Here is a 21,312-nt window from a genome sequence, read left to right as displayed (position 1 = left end):
TTTTCCTTCTGAACATGCAGTTTTTGCTTGGAACATGTTTATGTATGATTAGATTGAGGTGTGTTCCCCTGCTGGATTGTAGGCAAGGGCTTTGTTCATCATTATGTGACCAAGTGTTTGGCATAATTCCTAGGATGCAGTCAGTGTTCTGAAAATAATTGTTGAGTGAATGGGTGAGTCTCTCTATCAGAGAAGATCATAAGTCAACAAAAGCATGGAGTACAATATGGTAAGTTATGGTAAATGTTGTATAGGAGGCTTCAGGGATATGGAGGAGGGTATCTATTAGCTTGGGTGTCTAATAGTGGTGGTTTGAGGGAGGACCTGTGGAATTGGTAGTTCAAGCTGGGTAACAAAGTCAGCATTGGGCAATACAGGGCATGGGTGTTAAGGGCACATTAATTCGGGTCAATACAAGAGTCTTGATTATGGCAGTAATGAAATTTGGGAATGGTGAGGAATTGAAGGATCTGAGATGCATAGGATATGAAGGATAATGGTGTATGTGCTGGAGGGGATGCTTAAGTAAAAACATAGCATGCCTGAATGATGGTGTTTTTCTCTGAGGAAGGGAATACAGAAGTGAGCAGGTACTCTGAACCTTTGATCCCCATGCTTCTCAGGGGATCGCCTACCTATCATTTCTAGCAACTCCTCATTTGGGCTGCCATGTCTTGGAAGAAATGATTTAACTTCTTTAAGGCATCAAGTTCCTCCTCAATAAATTGGGGATAAGAATAGTAACTATCTTATAAGGCTGCTGTTGCAGGAGTTACATAAAGTAATACAGACAAATTTCAGAAATATTGCAGGTGCAGCTCCAGACCACCACAATAAAGCAAAAATTGCAATAAGGCAGGTCAAATAATTTTTTTTTTGGTTTCCCAGTGCATATAAAAGTTATGTTATATTATACTGTAGTCTATTAAGTGTGCAATGGCATTATGTCTAAAAACATTGCCCATGCCTTAATTAAAAAATACCTTATTGCTAAAAAATGCTAAGCATCATCAGAGTTTTCAGGGAGTTGTAATCTTGTTGCTGGTGGAGGGTCTTGGCTCCATGTTGATGGCTGCTGACTGATCAGTGTGGTGGTTGTTGAAGGTTAGGGTGGTTGTGGCAATTTCTTGAAACAAGATGACAAGAAATTTGCTGCATTGATTGACTCTTCCTTTCACAAGTGATTTCTCCTTAACATGCTATGCTGTTCGATGGCATTTTACCCATAGTAGAGCTTCTTTCAAAATTGGAGCCAATTCTCTCAAACCCTGCCTCTAAATTTATGTAATATTCTAAATCCTTTGTGTCATGTCAACAATCTTCACAGCAGCTTCACGAGGAGTAGATTCCACCTCAAGAAGCCCATTTTTTTTTTTTTTTTGCTCATCCATAAGAAGCAACTCTTCATCTGGTTCAACTGTTCTCATGGGATTTTAGCAATTCAGTCCCATCTTCAGTCTCCACTTCTAATTCTAGCTTTCCCATTATTTCTACCACATTTGCAATTACTTCCTTCACTGAAGACTTGAACCCCTCAAAGTCTTCCATGAGGGTTGGAATCAACTTCTTCCAAACTCCTGTTAATGTTGGTATTTTGACCTCCTCCCACGAATCACAAATGTTCTTAATGGCATTTGGAGTGGTAAATCATTTCCAGAAGGTTCTCAATTTACTTTGCCCAGATCTATCAGAGGAATCACTATCTATGGCAGCCATAGCCATATATTTCTTAAATAAGATTGGAAAGTAAAAATTACTCCTTGACCCATGGGCTGCAGAATGGATGTTTGTGTTAGCAGGTACAAAACCAACATTAATCTCATTCTACACTGCTATCAGAGCTCAGATGATCAGGTGCATTACAGTGAGAAGTATTTTGAAAAAAAACTTTTTATTATAGCAGTAGGTCTCAACAGTCTCAATACGGCTTAAAATATTCAATAAACTATATGGTAAACAGATGTGCTGACATCCAAGCATTGGTGTTCCATTTCTAGAGCAAAGGGAGAGTAGATTTAGCATATTTTTTAAAAGTTTTTTGATTTTAATTCCAGTATAGTTAACATACAGAGTTATATTAATTTCAGGTGTACAATATAGTGACTCAACAATTTTATACATTACTCAGTGCTCATTATGATAAGTGTACTCTTAATCCCCATCACCTATCTCACCCATCCCCCCACCAGCCTCCCCTCTGGTAACCATCAGTTTGTTCTCCTTAGTTAAGAGTCCATTTCTTGTTTTTTCTCTTTTGTTCCCTCCTTTGTTTGTTTTGTTTCTTAAATTTTATATATGAGTGAAATGAAATGGTACTTATCTTTCTCTGACTTATTTCACTTAGCATTAAACTCTCTAGCACCATTCATGTCATTGCAAATGGCAAGATTTTATTCTTTTTAATGGTAGAATAATATTCCATTATAGATATATACTCATCTTCTTTATTCATCCATCTATCGATGGACACTTGCGCTGCTTTCATCACTTGGCTATTGTAAGTAATGCTGCAATAAACATAGGGGTACATATATGTTTTCGAATTTCTGTTTTTGTATTTTGTACTGGGTAAATACCCAGTTGTGGAATTACTAGATTGTAGGGAGACTGAGCATAATTGTTAAGGGCCCCAGGATTTTTGAAATGGTAAATGAGCACTGGCTTCAACTTAAAGTCACCAGCTGCATTAGCCCCTAACAAGACCGTCAGCCCATCCTTTGAAGCATTAAAAGTAGGTATTGTGTTCTTCTCTCAAGCTATGGTAGTCCTAGATAGCATCTTCTTTTAATAGAAGGCTGTTTCATCTACATTGAAAATCTGTTGTTTAATGTAGCCACCTTCATTAATGATCTTAGCTGGATCTTCTGGAAAACTTGCTGCAGCTTCTACATTAGCACTTCCTGCTTCACCTTGCATTTTTATGTTATGGAGATGACTTCTTTCATTAAACTTCATGAATCAACCTCTGCTAGCTTCTAATTTTTCTTCTGTAGCTTCCCCACCTCTCTCAGCCTTCATAGAATTGAAGTGTTAGGGCCTTGCTCTGGATTAGGCTTTGACTTAAGGGAATGTTGTGGCTGGTTTGATCTTCTATCCGGACCACTCAAACTTCCTCCAGATCCGCAATAAGGCTGTTTCCCTTTCTTATCATTCATGTGTTCGCTGGAGTAGCACCTTTAATTTCCTTCAAGAATTTTTCCTTTGAATTCACAGCTTGGCTAACTATTTCATGCAAGAGGCCTAGCTTTCTGCCCACCTTGGCTTTTGACACATCTTCCTCACTAAGCTTAATCATTTCTAGCTTTTGATTTTAAGTGAGAGATGTGTGACTCTTCCTTTCACACTTCTTTTCAATGACTTAGGGGTCATTGTAGGGTTATTGATTAGTCTAATTTCAATATTGTTGTGTTGCAGGGTATAGGGAGGTCCAAGAAGAGGGAGAGAATTGGGGAACCAGAGTGGGTCTGTGGAGCAGTCAGAACATACACATTGCAGAAGAGTGTTGATGAAAACAGGTGCCCAGCATAAAGCAAAACTGGCATGTAGGCACCAAAGGAGATGATGAATGATAACTTCTGAGTGGGCACATGCAGGCCATTCTAAATTTGAAGAAATGGGACCTTCCTTTGAATGAGTGGCTGGTTAACCATGCAATCATTTTACCACCCTAAGTAATATTGAGTCCATTGAATTTACCATTGAATTCTTTAAATGATGCAATATTGAGGGACACCTGGTTGGCTCAGTCAGTAGAGCATGCCACTCTCAATCTTGGGGTCATGAGTTCGAGCCCCACATTGGGTGTAGAGATGACTTAAGAAATAAAATAAATATTTACAATTGTTAGATCTTCTTGTTGGATAGACCCTTTAAGTATGATATAGTGTCCTTCAAAGCAAAGCTGGGGGCATCACAATTCCAGACTTCAAGCTCTATTACAAAGCTGTCATCATCAAGACAGTATGGTACCGGTACAAAAACAGACATAAAGATCAATGGAACAGAACAGAGAGCCCAGAAATGGACCCTCAACTCTATGGTCAACTAATCTTCCACAAAGCAGGAAAGAATGTCCAATGGAAAAAAGACAGTCTCTTCAACAAATGGTGTTGGGAAAATTGGACAGCCACATGCAGAAGAATGAAATTGGACCATTTCCTTATACCACACACAAAAATAGACTCAAAATTGTTGAAAGACCTAAATGTGAGACAGGAGTCCATCAACATCCTAGAGGAGAGCACAGGCAGCAACCTCTTTGACCTCAGCCACAGCAACTTCTTCCTAGAAATATCGCCAAAGGCAAGGGAAGCAAGGGCAAAAATGAACTGTTGGGACTTCATCAAGATAAAAAGCTTTTGCACAGCAAAAGAAACAGTCAACAAAGCCAAAAGACACCGACAGAATGGGAGAAGATATTTGCAAATGACATATCAGATAAAGGGCTAGTATCCAAAATCTATAAAGAACTCCTCAAACTCAACACCCAAGAACAAATGATCCAATGAAGAAATGGGCGGAAGACACGAACAGACATTTCTGCAAAGAAGACATCCAAATGGCCAACAGACACATGAAAAAGTGTTCAATATCGCTCGGCATCAGGGAAATCCAAATCAAAACCTCAATGAGATACCACTTCACACCAGTCAGAATGGCTAAAATTAACAAGTCAGAAAACGACAGATGATGGTGGGGATGCGGAGAAAGGGGAACCCTCCTACACTGTTGGTGGGAATGCAAGCTGGTGCAGCCACTCTGGAAAACAGTATGGAGGTTCCTCAAAAAGTTGAAATAGAGCTACCCTATGACACAGCAATTGCACTACTGGGTATTTACCCCAAAGATACAAATGTAGGGATCCGAAGGGGTAGGTGCACCCCGATGTTTATAGCAGCAATGTCCACAACAGACTAACTGTGGAAAGAGCCAAGATGTCCATTGACAGATGAATGGATAAAGAAGATGTGGTATACACACACACACACACACACACACACACACACACACACACACACTGGAATATTATGCAGCCATCAAAAGGAATGAAATCTTGCCATTTGCAACGACGTGGATGGAACTGGAGGGTGTTATGCTGAGCGAAATAAGTCAATCAGAGAAAGACATGTAATCATATGATCTCACTGATATGAGGAATTCTTAATCTCAGGAAACAAACTGAGGGTTGCTGGAATGGTGGGGGGTGGGGGGATGGGTTAGTCTGTGATGGGTATTAAAGAGGGCACGTACTGAATGGAGCACTGGGTGTTATACGCAAAAAATGAATCATGGAACACTACATCAAAAACTAATGATGTAATATATGGTGATTAACATAACATAATAAAATTTTAAAAAAATAAAATAAATAAATGATGCAAAAATGAAAGTACCAAATGATATCAAGGATTATAAGTGAGATAGGTAGGTTGGGGAAGGTGAGCGTGTTCCACCAATGTCCTAGCTCGGTTGGAAACTTAGTTTTATGTAGTTGGTGCATGAAATTTCCTTTCTGTGTCCACTCCACCGATTAGGGAGTCCAGGTCTCTCCTCTCACTTCCTGGAATTCATTAGCATCCTGGAGGTCAGCTCTGCAGCATGGAAGCCTAAGGAGGCCTTAGGACACTGGTGATTATGACTCCTGTTGGACAATCAGGGTTCAATATGCTAGATGCTGTTTGTGAATGGTTTTCCTGGGAAGGCAACCAAAAGGATATGAAGAGAGTGTGCTGAGCTATCATGTACAGTGCTCTCTTGGCTGGTGATTGGATAGGTGAGTCTGTAGGTGGCGACACACATCTCTGGTGGTAGTGACAGATAGCCTTGGCTCCAGTGGACCACATTTTTCTTACCCAAGTGCTCCTTTCTCCCTCCCTAAGCTGACTCATCATATTACTCTGAGGACAGGAATAAATGAACCCTTCCATTATATATCTGAGTCTTGGAATGGCTTTTGAACTTAAACACCAAATATTCGGGCCTCTATTCTCTGGTTAATGGGTGATTCATGTTCTGTTGTTTGGGTTGGGTCTGGTCCTCAAAAATCCCACTAGCTTGGGTGGATTGAGGAATACATCATTAATTTTTCAAAATATTATTCATCTGCATAAATTTCTACACAGGCTTCAGAAGGGGACATAAGTTTTACCGTATCCTTAGATGAAGTTATCAGAACCTTCCACAAAGAAATGTATGGATATCCTCAGCAGCTTCCAGTGCTATTGCAGAAGGGCAGGGCTATAGATTTTCCTAGAAGTGTGAAATAATTCACAAGGCTTGCTCATTATTCATATGGACAGCACATTAATAACACAGAACCCTGAAATCTTGCCTTATCTAGGCTGAAGCCCAGCTAGAGGGATGGGGGAGGAGCTGACTCCTTAGATTTAGAACAACATTTTTCCCCCTTTCCGAAAAAAAATAAGAATTGATTAAAAGTGCTCTCATATCAGACAAGAACGGGTATTTGAAAACACCTAAGCTTTTTGGAAATAATGGAAACTGATGGCTTTGGAGCTACTTTCGGGAAATTTCCTTAATGAATTTGGAATTCTGTGTAACCAAATACATTCCGAACTAGAAAAATGACAAGAGTTTGGGGTGTGTTGTACCATGATTACACACACACACCCACACACACACACACGTGACATACATACCACTACACATATTTGTGTAGAGAATTTTGTACCTCCCAAGTAGCTACATTGATTGACATTAAAATGGGATTTACTATATTTATGTCCAAGTACATGCACTAAATATACTTTCACATATAGTTTTGCCATGGAAGTGAGATCAAGATCCTTAGAGGATTTCTTAGATGATACCCAGATGCATGAACCTGATCCTATTGAAGAAATGGAGGGCATTATGTATACAAGAATCATTGCTAAATAAAGTCACTGTGCACAGTTATAATGCATGTAATTTGTATTATGTTCCCCAAACATCTAGTCTCATTAAAAAATTACCTATTTATCTTCTTCTCTTTTGGTGAATCAAATAAAGAAAAGTGGCTAACTAATTGAGTTTGTAAGCTGTTTATCACAGAGTATGATTTATATATAATTTTTCTCTCCTGCCTCCTTAACACTGGGTATTACCAAACTTTTTATCTCTGCCTATTGGATTGATGAAACACTACATTTCAGTGTTTAATTTACATTTCTTCAATTGAGTGATGTTGAACGTTTTTTTCCATGTTTATCAGCCATTTTCTTACACACACACAAAAATACAGGTTCAGACCATTTTTTAAATTATATAACAGCATTTTTTGTTTTTTGTTTTTTATAACAGCGTTTTGATTTATCAGGTTGTATATGTGTGCATCCTGTGTGCAAAAAAAAATACAGGTTCAGACCATTTTTTTAATCATATAACAGCGTTTTGATTTATCAGGTTGTATGTGTGTGTCTCCTGTGTGTGCATGGATATTTTCTATAAGGACACACAGAAATCTGGTGACAGTGGTTGCTTCTGGCATTGAAGATGTGAGAGAATCAGTGGGCAAGGGGAGGAGAAGAATTACTCTTATTTTCCTTTCTTGCTGTTTTTGTGTATGTATATTCCTATTTATGCCAGGTTATATATATCAAAGAGTAATTTTTTCCAGAAAATTAATTTTTTTTATTTAACTTGAGAACAGTAGGGAAATGACTCTGAGCCAGGAGGTAGGGATTCCCTTGATCTTTAGGGATCCGGCAGGTCACATGAATGGGCCAGAGCCAGGTTTCATAGAAAGGGGCGAGGTCTGTGCATACTGGAGTATCCCATCCAAAGGCACACAGTCCATTTCACTACTCTGCCAACCTAAGGAATAGGTCTGAAGGTACTTTCTGTGGCTGGGCTGTCAGCTGGAAACTGCTGCTTTAAACTTAAAAAAAAATGACATCCATTCTTAGTTTCAGAAGTATGGGGATATCTGAAGACTGAATTCCTGTTCTCTTTATTATGCAAAGGAACAAAACATAGAGACAGACCTTTTATTAGATGGTACAAAAAGCTTTGACAGTTCTTCTACATCCTTCCTCTCATTCCTCCTGCTAATGCAGACTTGGATCCCTCACATACCTGGACAGGATTACGTGCCAAGGAAGGAGCAAAAGAACATTTGTATGTAATTTAGAAATTACGCCTGAATGTGCCACAATGTTACTAATGATGCTCTAGTAGACCCTCTTCAATAACAATAGAATCTGCCTTCAGAAATGCCTCCTGATGAAGTCAACTGAGCTCACCATCTCGTCTATTAAACAAGCTAGAGTCTGTATTAAGGAGGGCATGTACTGCATGGAGCACAGGGTGTTATACGAAAACAATGAATCGTGGATCACTACACACTACATCAAAAACTAATGATGTATTGTATGGTGACTAACATAACAAAATAAAATAAAATTAAAAGAAAGAAAGAAAGAAAGAACAAGGCAGGCATCAAACAGATGGTAATGAAGGGACCCCAGACTGCTGCTGTGTCGTGTATCCCTGATCTACCACGGCGATTCATTATCTTGGTATTTCATTGTGTGGGGACGACAAGTAACAAATGGCAGAACCAAAACAGGTCATCTTCCCTGTCCTCTAAAACATCTAATATTTGTGAATAAAAATAAGGGCTTAAGCTTTTTCATACAATGTTTGCTCTGGAAGGTCCCTAGATGATTTCCAAACTGTAGTTCAGCCTGACATGTCACGGAGATATTATAAATCACATTACTACCAAGACCTGTTGTGCAATGTTTGGTTAGCCAGTGTTAAGAAAAAATACTGAGCTATTGGCATAGGAATTATCAGTCAGTCTCAAAAGACCTCAAATACATCCCTGGAAACAAAAACAAAGACATAGTCTATATAGCCTATACCAGCATGGCCTGAAGTCCAGTTCATGGAACACTGGGTTTATAGGGCACAAGTAAATATTACAGAGAAAAAGGTTCTCTAGTCAAAGAAGTCTGGGACATAATGGGTCCAAGTTCAACAAGTTTCTTTTCTGCAGAACTTCTCAGAGGCTTTCATATGCTATCATATTTTGGATGGCTAAGAAGGGGCTATTATATGCAGTATTTCTCATATGTATTTCATACTACTCTATAGAAAACTATTGCTAAATTTCAAATTTCCTTCAGTTCTCAGACCTTTTTCTCCACCATGGCTGTCTCTAGAGACTACGATGTTATGTGGGCAAGAAAATTTTATCATGTATTTTCCAAAGGAGCAATCTCCAGAAGCAATTTTTATAGATATTTGGGTTCTGGAATCTCATATAATGCAACTTGAAAAAAAAATTCCAAGTCTCAATCTACCAAATAAATCTTATTTTGTTAAAATTAGTTATAAACTGTGAAAGTGAACATAAACAATTGTTTGGAAAAAAATGAACGAAGCCATTTTATAGATAGATGTTTTAATCCTTTTAAGCATTCCTTGTCTCATCTCCCTTTGATCACTTTTTTCCTCTGAACCTTCCTTCCCTTGTTCCTCTTTGTATGTCCTGTCTCCCTGTCTGTCTCCTTCCCTGTAAGTCTGTTTTTCTGCATCTGGGTCTCTGTGTATCTTGCTTGCTTGGTCTTACCTTATAGGCTATGTATGATGAGTCAAGAGCAAAACATCCTCTTATATGGTGGGGTTTTGTCTTCACAGAAACAGGAAGGAGTATGAAGATTTTTTCATTATATTAACTATACACTAATCCTAGCGACAAACAGAAAATGTGGGATTTCTATAGTTGTGAAAGTTAAAAAGTTCTGTGATATAAGCTAGTCACTTCTGGCTGATATCCAGTATAAAAAGACAAGAACACCAGGTCATGTTTGTAGCAATCAGTCAGAGAAATGATCAGAATTTACACTGAATGAAAGGAAAGGCCTATGAACTTATCATGTAGACTTTTCTTAATAAGAGTAATGCTCAAATCCACAGAGAATTATAAGACCTTCTCTACAAACCAGTACTTATAAGGATGTTTTTCACATATTTTTCTAAGTCGCAAATAGACATAAATTGCATGAGAATAAAATCCTAAATAGAGAAAACTGCATGAGAATTTCTCCATAAAACAGTCATTTTGTCTCTCTATGCCTTAAACAAGGATGCTTCAGTCATTCTATATAACGGAAACCATTATTTATAAAAATGCTTCTAATTACTCAATGGCCATGACCTCAGAAAGGGCAATTAATCAGTCCTGTCTGACACAAAAAGGGGAAGGAGCAGGCATGGCCCGAAGGACCGAATGTTTCTGAAAATATGCACACGGTTGGAGTTTCTGCCCCTTCTCACCCAGGATTTTGGTATCTTACACGAAAGGCTTTGGAATAGAATGTGTGTTATTGCTACATCCTCGTCTGCCCACACTTGGTAAATAGGGCCCTGGAGTCAGAGAGCCCAGACTGGACTTCTGGATCTGTCATTACTGGCTGCGTGATTTTGAGCAAGTCACAAATTTCCCGTGCCTCAATTTTCTGACTGGCAAAATGGAATGATAGGAGACACCTTTGGGAGTTGGGGTTAGAATTAAATGAACGTACAGACTTGAAGGACCTCAAAGAAGGGTACAGGGTAAGCCTTCAAGAACATTTTGGCCATCATTTTGATTACTGTTGACAAAGATAGTAAGGAAGGCACCCTTCTCTAGGGTTAGAGAATAATTAACAATACACGAGACGGTGTGAATCAGTGTAATGACTTAATATCCGGTCAGAATAGTGCTAGGCACACGTGCAAGGGTATAATGCTTTTCAAAATATTTATAAATACCTATCACAATATTTAAGCTGTTGAGTGTTTTTCTTTGGTATTTTCACTTATTAAGCAATAGAAGATCATTCTTTAAACTCAAAGCCCACTCTTTAAAAATTTCTCCCCAAATCCTGTATTCTATTTTTGGATAAGTTGCTAAGATTACACTGCAAAATTTATGTCCCATTTTGAATCATCTGGTCTCTGATTTTGAATCTTAGAATAATAGAATATATGCTTATTTTAAAATCATAGCTGTTTCTCCGGTTTCGAAAACACTGTGGAAGGCAAGTGACCTGTAATTTCAGAGGCAAGTAAATAACAGCAATTGGAACAGTTACATGGGAAATGCACTATGTACAACAGGATATATGTTCAGGACAAATATAGTGTATGGATTGTCAACTGCTGTCATGGGGAGAAGCTGGTTTCTATCCATTTTTAGACTTAGAAAGGGAAATGCACGAAACACTATAAATATGTCCAAGTGGAGGAAATGGTTAGATAAATGGAATTGTATCCACCCCTGAAACCCTATACAGCTATTAGCAATAATGTTTTTGAAGAATATGTTTTAAGTTGGGGAATGTTTGTCATATGGTAAATGAAACAAGCTGTCGATAAAAGAGTACTATGACATTTTAGTTTAGTAAAATATCTGCCATGTGAGTTTCTTTTTAATGATGGGTTAAGCCTAAATGGACATGTACGTGTTTTCTTACAAAATAATGATAATCTCTGAGCAATAATATTATGTGTGCCTTTAATGTATGGATTATTTCTACAGTTTTCAAAATTCCTATAAGAAACACACATTCCTGAAGCTGACTCACCAGCAATAGTGATATCCAGGATAATTAGTTAGAAGCAGTTCCAGGAAAAGATGGTGGCTACAATTAAAATGCAACAAAACTTTGGAACACAATGTACCTTTCTAAGCATTACCCACACTTACTAGTAAAATAGGAAAGAGACACCAACATTTAGCGAGTATGTAACGGGAACCAGATATTACGCAAAACAAACTCTACACATGACTTCCTTAATCCTCACCACAAGTCAAAATAATTATCATCTCCATTTCACAGCCAAGGAACAAATTAAAAAGCATATGTGACTTGCCCAAGGTAATTCTCTTAGTAACTGATATAGCTGAGTTCCACTCATGTCTGTCTAATTGCACAGTTCATGATCTTAATAACTACACTGGAATTATTAATTTATATCTGCACTTCCTTTTTCATTTGCATGTAGAGATTTGGGCCATAAAAAAAATTTTGATCATAGCAGCACTTTTCTCATGCATGCCAATGGATTCAAGGATTTTAGAAGAGTGGAATGCTATAGGTTCACACCATAGAATACTCTATAATTTATTAACTTTTGCTTGGAAGATAGGGACTAATAGCCCTCTTGCCTGAACCTACCACACTAAAGGATTGTTTCCAAAGTCAAATAAACTTGTTCTGAGAGACAGAATATTCCCATTATGTGGCTGAGCTTCTCATAGAAACTTAGGGCCAGATGCCATTTCCCCCTCTGCCAGAATAAACAGTGTATTGCTCTTTATGTCTTACATCCAAATCCTGAAGGCAATTCTAATTCTAGATCATTAGAAAAAAAATGAACTGGAAACAAAATGGAGATTCATAATTAACAGACTCGAGGCTTTCTTTGGCAGACAGCTTGAGAAACTATCATGGCTTTATAATGTTTGTTGGCTTCAAAGGCCAAGAGTTTCCTCCTACAAGTGAAAAAGTGGCATTTCTAGTCTAACTGCTTGCCTCTCCTGCATTGGAGGAGATGTGATGTTGACTGTGATCTGGAACAAATAAATAACCATAAGCGCAAATTTTCAACCTCAATTCCATTGACATTTGGGGCTGGGTAATACTTTGTTGTGGGTGCTGTCCTGTGCATTATAGGATGTTTAGCAGCATTGTTGGCTTTTACTCACCAGATGTGAATAATATCCCCCTAATTGCAAGAGATGTCTAGACCAAAAATGTCTCCAGATAGTGCCAAATGACCCCTGAAAATGTACTAATTGAGAATTTGCTGATAATAGTATATTCCCAAACTTGGCTTTTTCTCATCCTTTAGAAAAATTAAAAAAAAAAAAAAAAAAAGCTTGACCTTACCATGGTACACAATGGTGAGGTGAACAAGCCCCATGTACAGCTCTCTGGCTATGGCTGATTGGGCAAAGGTTAACATGCGACACAAGCTGGGCCAGTCATATTTGGTCCTTTTGGAGAATGCATTTAAAACACAGGAGACGAGTCAAATATATTTGGGTTGTATTGTGATGCCATATGAGATCGGAGTTGGCATCATGGAGATAACAGCTTCACACCAGCCCCTAAGTTATAGGAATTCGAAAGCCAAAATCTTAGAAGAGGGAATCAGTCCACACAGAGGAGAAGGAGGGCAACAGAGATCAGAAAGAGTGTGTCCCATGAACAAAGAAAACAAGATGGCGGCTGCTGGCAGAATTTATGGATTCCATGAGGTTTCTGGGAAATGGACTCCCTAGGATTCTTCTCTTTTCTTAAAAAAAAAAACTTTCCTTGGTCTAGCTTGAGTGTGTTTCTCTTTCTAACCACCATACTTCATAATGAAAACATAACACAAGCCAATCTAGAAGGTGTCCTGCTTTATCTGTTTCTAGAGGTAGAACAATGGATTCTAAGCCAAAAGATATGGGTTCTGTTTGCTACTGTGTGACCCTGAAAAATGACTCACTTGAGTCCTGATTTTCTTACTGAAGAATTTGAACATCACCTCATACCTGGCTCTAAAATTATGAAAGATAATGATGGGGAGAGATACTTATGGTCCCTTTGAACCTTGGACTCACTATTAGCACATATAAAGTTGTTCTAAAGATGGTGGTCAAGACTTGGTATTACAGTCAGTTACTCTAGGCTTAAGAGTCAGTCAAGCAGAGGGGGGGCCTGGGGCTCAGTTGGTTAAGCATCTGCCTTCGGCTCAGGTCATGATCTCAGGGTCCTGGGATTAAGTCCCGCATCGGGCTCCCCACTCAGTGGGGAACCCGCTTCTCCCTCTCCCTCTGCTACTCCCCTCTGCTTGTACTCTCTCTCACTCTCTCTGTCAAATAAATAAATAAAATCTTTAAAAAAAAAAGTCAGTCAAGCTACAGCTTGTCAGCCATGGGACCAATGGAACATTACATAACCCTTCTAAGCCCCAGTTTCTTCATGTTTAAAATAGGAGGAAAAGTGTATCTGTTGCAATGATCCCTGTCTTCTGGCCATAAAGTCCTTATAGCTCACTCCCACACTGAATGGGGATGACTTAAATAACCAACTGGATATTGTGGAAATAGTAAAGTGTAACTTCTGAGGCTAGACTATAAAAAAGAAGGCCACTGTGGTCCATGCCAACAGCCATGTGAGTGAGCCATCTTGAAACCATCCTCCAGCATCAGTCAAGCTTTTAGATCTTGATTGCAACTGCGCGAGAGACCCAGAGCCAGACACACTCAGCTAAGTGGAATTCCTGACCCCCAGGAGCTGTGAGAGAATGTTTGCTGTTTCAAGCTGCTGGGGGTCATTTGTTACACAGTGATAGGTAACTGTTCTAGGATCCTTGGGAGGAGTAAATAAAATAATGCATGAGAAGTGTTTAGGACAGTGCTTGGCACATGGTGAATACTCAGAGCACCTCTATTTGTTTATGAATGCATGTGAGGCACCCAGAGTAGTTGTCTGACATAGAGTAAATGCTCATTAAATACGCATTGAATAAATGTTATCTTTAGTACCATTGTCACCATCATCATTATATAAAACCTCAATCCAAAATCACTTCCCAAATGAGCTGGACCCTACAATTTCTTTTTTTTTTTTTTTTTTTTTAAGATTTTAGTTATTTGAGAAAGAGAGACAGACAGAGATAGTGAGAGAGAGCACAAGCAGGGAGGAGAGGGAGAGAAGCAGGTTCCCTGCCAGGCAGGGAGCTCGATGAGGGACTTGATCCCAGGATCCTGGGATCACGACCCAAGCCAAGGCACACGCTTAACCAACTGAGCCACCCAGGTGCCCCTGGACCCTTCAATTTCTTGACTTGAGAAATTATTTTACCTTAACCTTCTCTAAAAAACAATAAAATAAGCCATGTGAAAGTCACAAAGCCAGAGAAACAAGAATTCTAACTATGCTGAGGACTGGCATTTGTACAACCTTCCAGCGCTTTGGATGCACCTTGTTGGTTATCCTGAACCATATATAGGTGAAACAAAAAATATATATATCTATTACAGACAGTGAACACCTAGATAAACACCTAAAGAGAGATGTAAAACCAGCTACTTACCGTCAACACAGGAAGGTCTGTTTCTTGTCGTGCCAGCCACTTTTCCAGGTAGACAGGAACACTTGACTGTTTGCGACCGCTCCTCGATGCGATTCTTATTACAACATCTGTGCGCGGCAATCACTTCACATGTCCCTCCTTCTGGCAAGAGAGAAAGAACAGGGACATTAGAAATAATTAGAAATAATTCAGTGGCCATTAAGGCCTGTGGGGGTATGTGTGGAGGGGCTGGGGAAAGTGAGAGAAAATACAAAAAGAGTGTCCATGAAGCATAATTACTGTGGGACTCTCTCCCGTCCACTCTCTATTAACATCTATTTACACATGTCTACAAGACCATATGCTAGGTATGCACAGTCCTGGAGAAGACAGGTATTACAGCACCATACTTCAAATGCAACAAAGAGCCCCAGTGAGGGCACCTGGGTGGCTCAGTTGGTTAAGTGACTGCCTTCAGCTCAGGTCATGATCCTGGAGTCCCTGGATCGAGTCCCTCATCGGGCTCCCTGCTCGGCAGGGAGACTGCTTCTCCCTCTGACCCTCCCGACCCTCCCCCCTCTCATGTGCTCTCTCTCTCAGTCTCCCTCTCTCAAATAAATAAATAAAATCTTTAAAAAACAAAAAAAGAGCCCCGATGAATAGCCCTCAAGAGGCGATGATTCTAGGCTGTATATACTGAGAAGCAGTGAAGCAATGCATGCCTGGAGCTAACACAAAATAAAGAGTCTACCTGATTTAAATGCATTATATTATGGGAGCTCACTCCTGTGTTATCTTTCCATTTAGAATTCTCTGAGCTCCCTCCCACTAATGACAAGCAACTGACACGCCAGTCATAGAGAACCTGCAGTGGGTGGCAGGAAGACTGCCCAGAAATTAACTCTCCCTCCCACTGCCTGCTCACTCTCCAGGGGGCTGAATAAAAAACCTAGTTGGGGAGTCATTTCCCAAATCCAGATCTCCCATCCAAAAAATGATAGAAGGAATTGCTGGAGAAAATAGGTGTGTGCTTTAAATGGCATCTCAAATTACAGAGCTAGGCATATGGCTTCACTTAATTGTTACAGGTCAGCCATGCATTCAACATTTATTGGCAACATAATGTATATTACTCTCCACTAGGTTCTTAACAGGTGAAGGGTTGGGTCTGTCTGAATGTTGGTGAGCATTCAGGTGGCTCTTGGCAGCATGCAGGACAGTTCTTTAGGAACACAAAAGATACTCCAAGTGACTGGAAACCAGGAATTAACTTTCCCAATATCAAGTTTTATGTTCAGGAAGGATATATTTTATTTGACAAGAATGGACTCAGAATATTTAGGATTCAGTTGGCATAAATTCAGCAAGCATTTGTCAAGCAATCACTATATACAAGTTACTGTGTTATAAATTGTTAGAGACATGTGTTCAGCCCATACATGGTGGGCCCTTAGGAAACACTGGAGAAAAAGAGAGGAGGGAAGGAAGAGAGGAGACAGGAAAGACCGAAGACCCAGCTTCATCCTATCCTGAGAATCCACAATATAATGCAGTGATTCTCAATGCAGGGGCAGGAATGGGCTTGATTTTGCTATCCACCCTCCCCACCAGTGACATTTGGAAAAATCTGGAGACATTTTGAATTGTCATTACTGGTGGATGGTAGGTACTACTGGCATCTAGCAGGTGAAGGCCATGGATGCGCTAAAACATCCCACAGGGCACAGGGAAGATCCCACACCAAAGAACAATCTTGTCCAGAATGTCATCAGTGCCCAGGTTGAGAAATCCTGGTTTAATAGGAAAGAAACACAAGAATCTCTGCTTCAAGGCAGACTAATTCTGCCTCCCCTCAACGGGAGGGCAGAGTTTGGGCTTTAGAGTCAGCCTCTTTCAGTCTGAATCTCAGCTCTCCTACTTACTGAGTGCTTCAGTTTCCTCATCTGTAAAATAGGAATAATATTAACACCTGCCTCACAGGGTTGCATGATTATAAACCAACATAACACATGTATAGGGGTTAGCATTGAGCCTGATACATAGTAGAGAGTCCATATGTGCTACCTATGATAATATCTGGTCATGATGATAGATTTCCTTGGGAATGTCACTCTCCTTTCTGCCTCAGTAACTGTGCAAATATGGTTTCTCCTAGAATATTCCCTCTTACTCCTCATCCTTCTACCCACCACCTACAACTCAAATGCACTCACTAACCCTTCTTTGAACTCAGTGCAAAGGTCAGTTCCTCCAAGAACATCTCACTTCCACCACTGCTTGTTCTCTTGGCACTTTACACATTTCCTCACTGAACTGTATCCACGAGTCTGTGACCACAGGCAAATTGAAAGCTTGGTCAGGGCCAAGGTTAGCCTTATTGTCAACAACTGCTGTAGGTACACTATAATTGTTGGTTGAATGAATGAAGAAATAAGTGCATTAACTTAAAATTAACACCACAAAGCAAGTACCAAGTTCTGTGGACATAGGTCAAAGGAGATACCCATTTGTTGTTTTTTTTTTTCAAAGATTTTATTTATTTATTTGAGAAAGAGAATGAGATAGAGAAAGCATGAGAGGGGGGAGGGTCAGAGGGAGAAGCAGACTCCCCGCTGAACAGGAAGCCCGATGCGGGACTCGATCCCGGGACTCCAGGATCATGACCTGAGCCGAAGGCAGTTGCTTAACCAACTGAGCCACCCAGGCGCCCGATACCCATTTGTTTTTAAAGAATTCAAAAGGCTTCTTAAGTTGGGAGATGAAAGGTTGAACTTCAACAGGCCATGATGAAGGAAAAGCATTTCACTAATGTGAAAGGTTGGGGCATTTTTTTAAATATAACCTTTTAATTAATTATAGAATAGTCTTAGATTTATAGGAAATTTGTGAGGATAGTACTGTGAGTTCCTATATGCCACAGCCTATAATTTCCTATTTTTATTCCACTAATATTAACATCTTATATGAGTACGCTAGTTTTGTTACAATTAATGAACCAATACTGATACATTATTATTAATTAAAGTCAATGCTATATTCAGATTTCCTTAGTTTGTATCTAATGTCTTTTTTTCTGTTCCAGGATACCATACAGGATGCCACATTACATTTAGTTGTTTTATCTCCTTAGGCTTCTTCTCTTGGCTATGATAGTTTCTCAGACATTCCATCCTTTTTGATGACCTTGACAGTTTTGAGAAGTGTTGCTCAGGTTATTTTGTAAAATGTCCCTCAGGTGGTATTTATCTGATGCTTTTCTTATGATGAGACTGAGGTTATGTGTTTCTGGAGGAAGACCACAGAGGGAAAGTGCCATTGTCATCACATCATATCAAGGGTACATACTATCAACATGACTTACTACTATTGAAGTTGACCCTGATCACTTGGCTAAGGTAGTGCTCATCAGATTCCCCCACTGTAACATTACTCTCCTCCCTGTCTTTCCATACTGTCCTCTTTGGAAAGAAGTCACTATGTGCAGCCCACACTTAGGGAGTAGAGAGTTATGCTCTGCCTCTGTGAGGTTACAATATCTACTAAAATTACTGGGAATTCGTCTGCATGACAGATGTGTCTCCTCCCGCCCATCTACTTACTTATTCAATCATTTATATCAGTATGGACTCACAGATGTTTTATTTCACACACTGTGTTATAATCCAATACTACATTAATTATTTTGTTGCTCAGAATAGTCCAGCCCTGGCCACTGTGAACTCCTTCAGTTGGTTTCTGTGTCCTGTCTCCCTGTACTGCCCCCACCCCTCACCTTTTTTGAGCACTTCCTTACTTTCTAACTCTACTTTCTAACTGCCTCAGGCTCATCTTGTATGTTTCCTACCCCAGTCCTAGAGCCAGACTTCTCTAAGGAGCTGGTCAGGGCATTTAAAAAAAGATGTTAGAGTAGATGGAAGTAAGGACCTGAAATTGGAGAAACCTTCCCTCTCCAGAAAGAGTACTTGGTGTGAGTCTTCTGTTTCATTGAGGCACTAATGGGGATTTTGAAGTCAAGAACTGATAGGATCTAGATATTGTTCAAGAGTGACCCCCACCCCCCTGGGTACTGCTGTGTTAGGGAGGAAGTGGAGAAGTGCAAGGTGGTGAAGCAGAAGAAATAAAAGGCCAACGCAAAATTCTGAGCAGAAAGTAAGGGGGCTTGAATTTGGAACATGAGAAGAAATTCACACTGTTGCCACATGCCCTTCATTGGGATGAGAGTTAATGAAACAATAAGGCTAATCACACATTACACTCCTCAACCCAGATACCTGCAATCAGGTTGCTTTAAGTTGTAATTGTCAGCTCTAAGTACCCTTAGTCAATTCAGTAATTGCTGGTTCTATACTTCATGAAAATAACACCAATTTTAAAGTTACCACTTGGCTTTAATATAAGACTAGAACAACATTTATGAGTGAAAGTGGTACAAGCTATAGAAAAGCTTCTAGGATACATCTTGAATCTCATTTGATTTATAGTTAAGTCAATGACAGACATGCCAAATCATCCAAATCACTGCCCTGAATTAAACAATGTGGACAATGAGGTGGCCACTGGAGGCCCAAAGCCAGTCTCTCCTAACACTCTTGTAGATGAGCCAAAGGAACAGTTCCAGGTCAGCTCAGTGCTCACTGACATTTACTGAATTCTGATTGGATGCCGGGCACTGTATCTGGCACTCTACCTACATTATTTATAAAGCTCCCAGCAACTGCAAAAGCTTTTGTCCCCACCTTACAGATGAAAAGGTGAGACTCAGAGAGGTTGAATAACATGCCCCAAATTACACAAGTATGAACTGCTCTGCTGGACTCCACAACTTTGTGTTTGTGCGTCTTGTCATGAGTTGTCATTCTTTGTTGATAAAGAACTTCCAAAAGGAAGTCAACACTTTGCTTACAAAGGTTATCAAGGTTAAATATCCAACTCACTCTTCTTCCCTCAATTATATTCTGACCCCATTTGCTACCACCCTTCCCTCCATCGCTCTGCTCCATGGACACGGGTCTCCTTGTAGGTTATTGCCTGAACATGGCAGACGTGGTCCCTCTTGAGTGTTACTCTAAAACCAGGTAGGTGTTGCTCTAAATAAGAGGCTCATCTGGTCTTCTTGACAAGCTGAACTGTGCCTCACCTGGGATATGGCAAATCTATGGCTCCCCCCTTCACTCTCTCCACATCTTTGCCCAAATGTCATTTTTTTTCAGAGTCTCACTTGACTACCCTATTAAAATCATAATTCTCTTAGAAAGCATTCATGATCTCCCTTATTTTGCTTCATGTCCTTACCTGTGTCAGCTCCAGAATATTTGTGATTTTCAATTACTATATGTAATTAATGTATTTATTATCCTTATTGTCTCTATGTCCCCCTCCCCCCAATATAACCACCTCAAGGACAGGGACTCCTATTGTTTATTTATTAAAAATTGTCTGGCATAGTATTATTAGTATTTAACAGGTGTTTAACAAGCGACACAGCTACATAACTAGTGGTGATAACTATGGTAATACAGGAGTTAGCCACTTGACTACTTACTATGTTCCTGATACCATGAAAGATACATTATAAACCCTTTATTCATTTTATGGTTACTAAAACCCAATGAGGTTATGATTACCCCTATTTTACAGGGGAGGCAGCTGAGATCAAGAGCAGTTAAAAAACTAGCCCATGTTTTAACTAACCAGATATCTATTCTCTGGCAGCATGTGGACCAGAGCCCAGATCTTCTGATCCCCTTTGCAGTGCTCATTCTCCAGTCCCACCTGGGCCTGGCATACATGCTGATGTTTCTCTGAAAAGGGCAGGAGAACTCAGTGACTGGAAATTGACAAGCGCTCCATTTTCATTAAAACCTTGTGTATAGGGTGCCTGGGTGGCTCAGTTGGTTAAGCGACTGCCTTCGGCTCAGGTCATGATCCTGGAGTCCCTGGATCGAGTCCTGCATCGGGCTCCCTGCTCGGCGGGGAGTCTGCTTCTCCCTCTGACCCTCCCGACCCTCCCCCCTCTCATGTGCTCTCTCTCTCAGTCTCTCTCTCTCAAATAAATAAATAAAATCTTTTAAAAAAAAAAAAACCTTGTATATAAAGTCAGTGACCCCAGACCACGTCTTCCTTGGGCTCATGGATGATGGATTTGCCCATGGGAAGCCAGAGAGGTGTTGCTCTAAATAACAAGCTCATCTGGTCTTGACAGGTTCAACTATAGCTTCATTTTACACCAGCTGCTTAGGTATGCCAATGTGG

The 21,312-nt window shown here is 39.9% G+C and overlaps 1 protein-coding gene across 2 annotated transcripts in view; it reads right to left on the bottom strand.

Annotated features, from left to right (window-relative positions):
* Positions 1-21,312, bottom strand: part of TAFA1 (TAFA chemokine like family member 1) — a 520,519-nt gene that overhangs the window by 104,088 nt on the left and 395,119 nt on the right. The window contains exon 3 of one of the 2 annotated variants that reach the window (XM_032411722.1): positions 15,082-15,219. In XM_032411722.1, coding sequence (XP_032267613.1) covers positions 15,082-15,219 — 138 coding nt within the window. Of the gene's footprint in view, positions 1-15,081; positions 15,223-21,312 lie in introns of both variants that reach the window. The other variant, XM_032411721.1, reaches the window with a different exon arrangement.

This window comes from Phoca vitulina, unplaced genomic scaffold (assembly GCF_004348235.1).
Source record: "Phoca vitulina isolate PV1807 unplaced genomic scaffold, GSC_HSeal_1.0 scaffold13, whole genome shotgun sequence".
NCBI classification, from domain to species: domain Eukaryota; kingdom Metazoa; phylum Chordata; class Mammalia; order Carnivora; family Phocidae; genus Phoca; species Phoca vitulina.
This window is presented reverse-complemented; position numbering and strand designations above follow the sequence as displayed.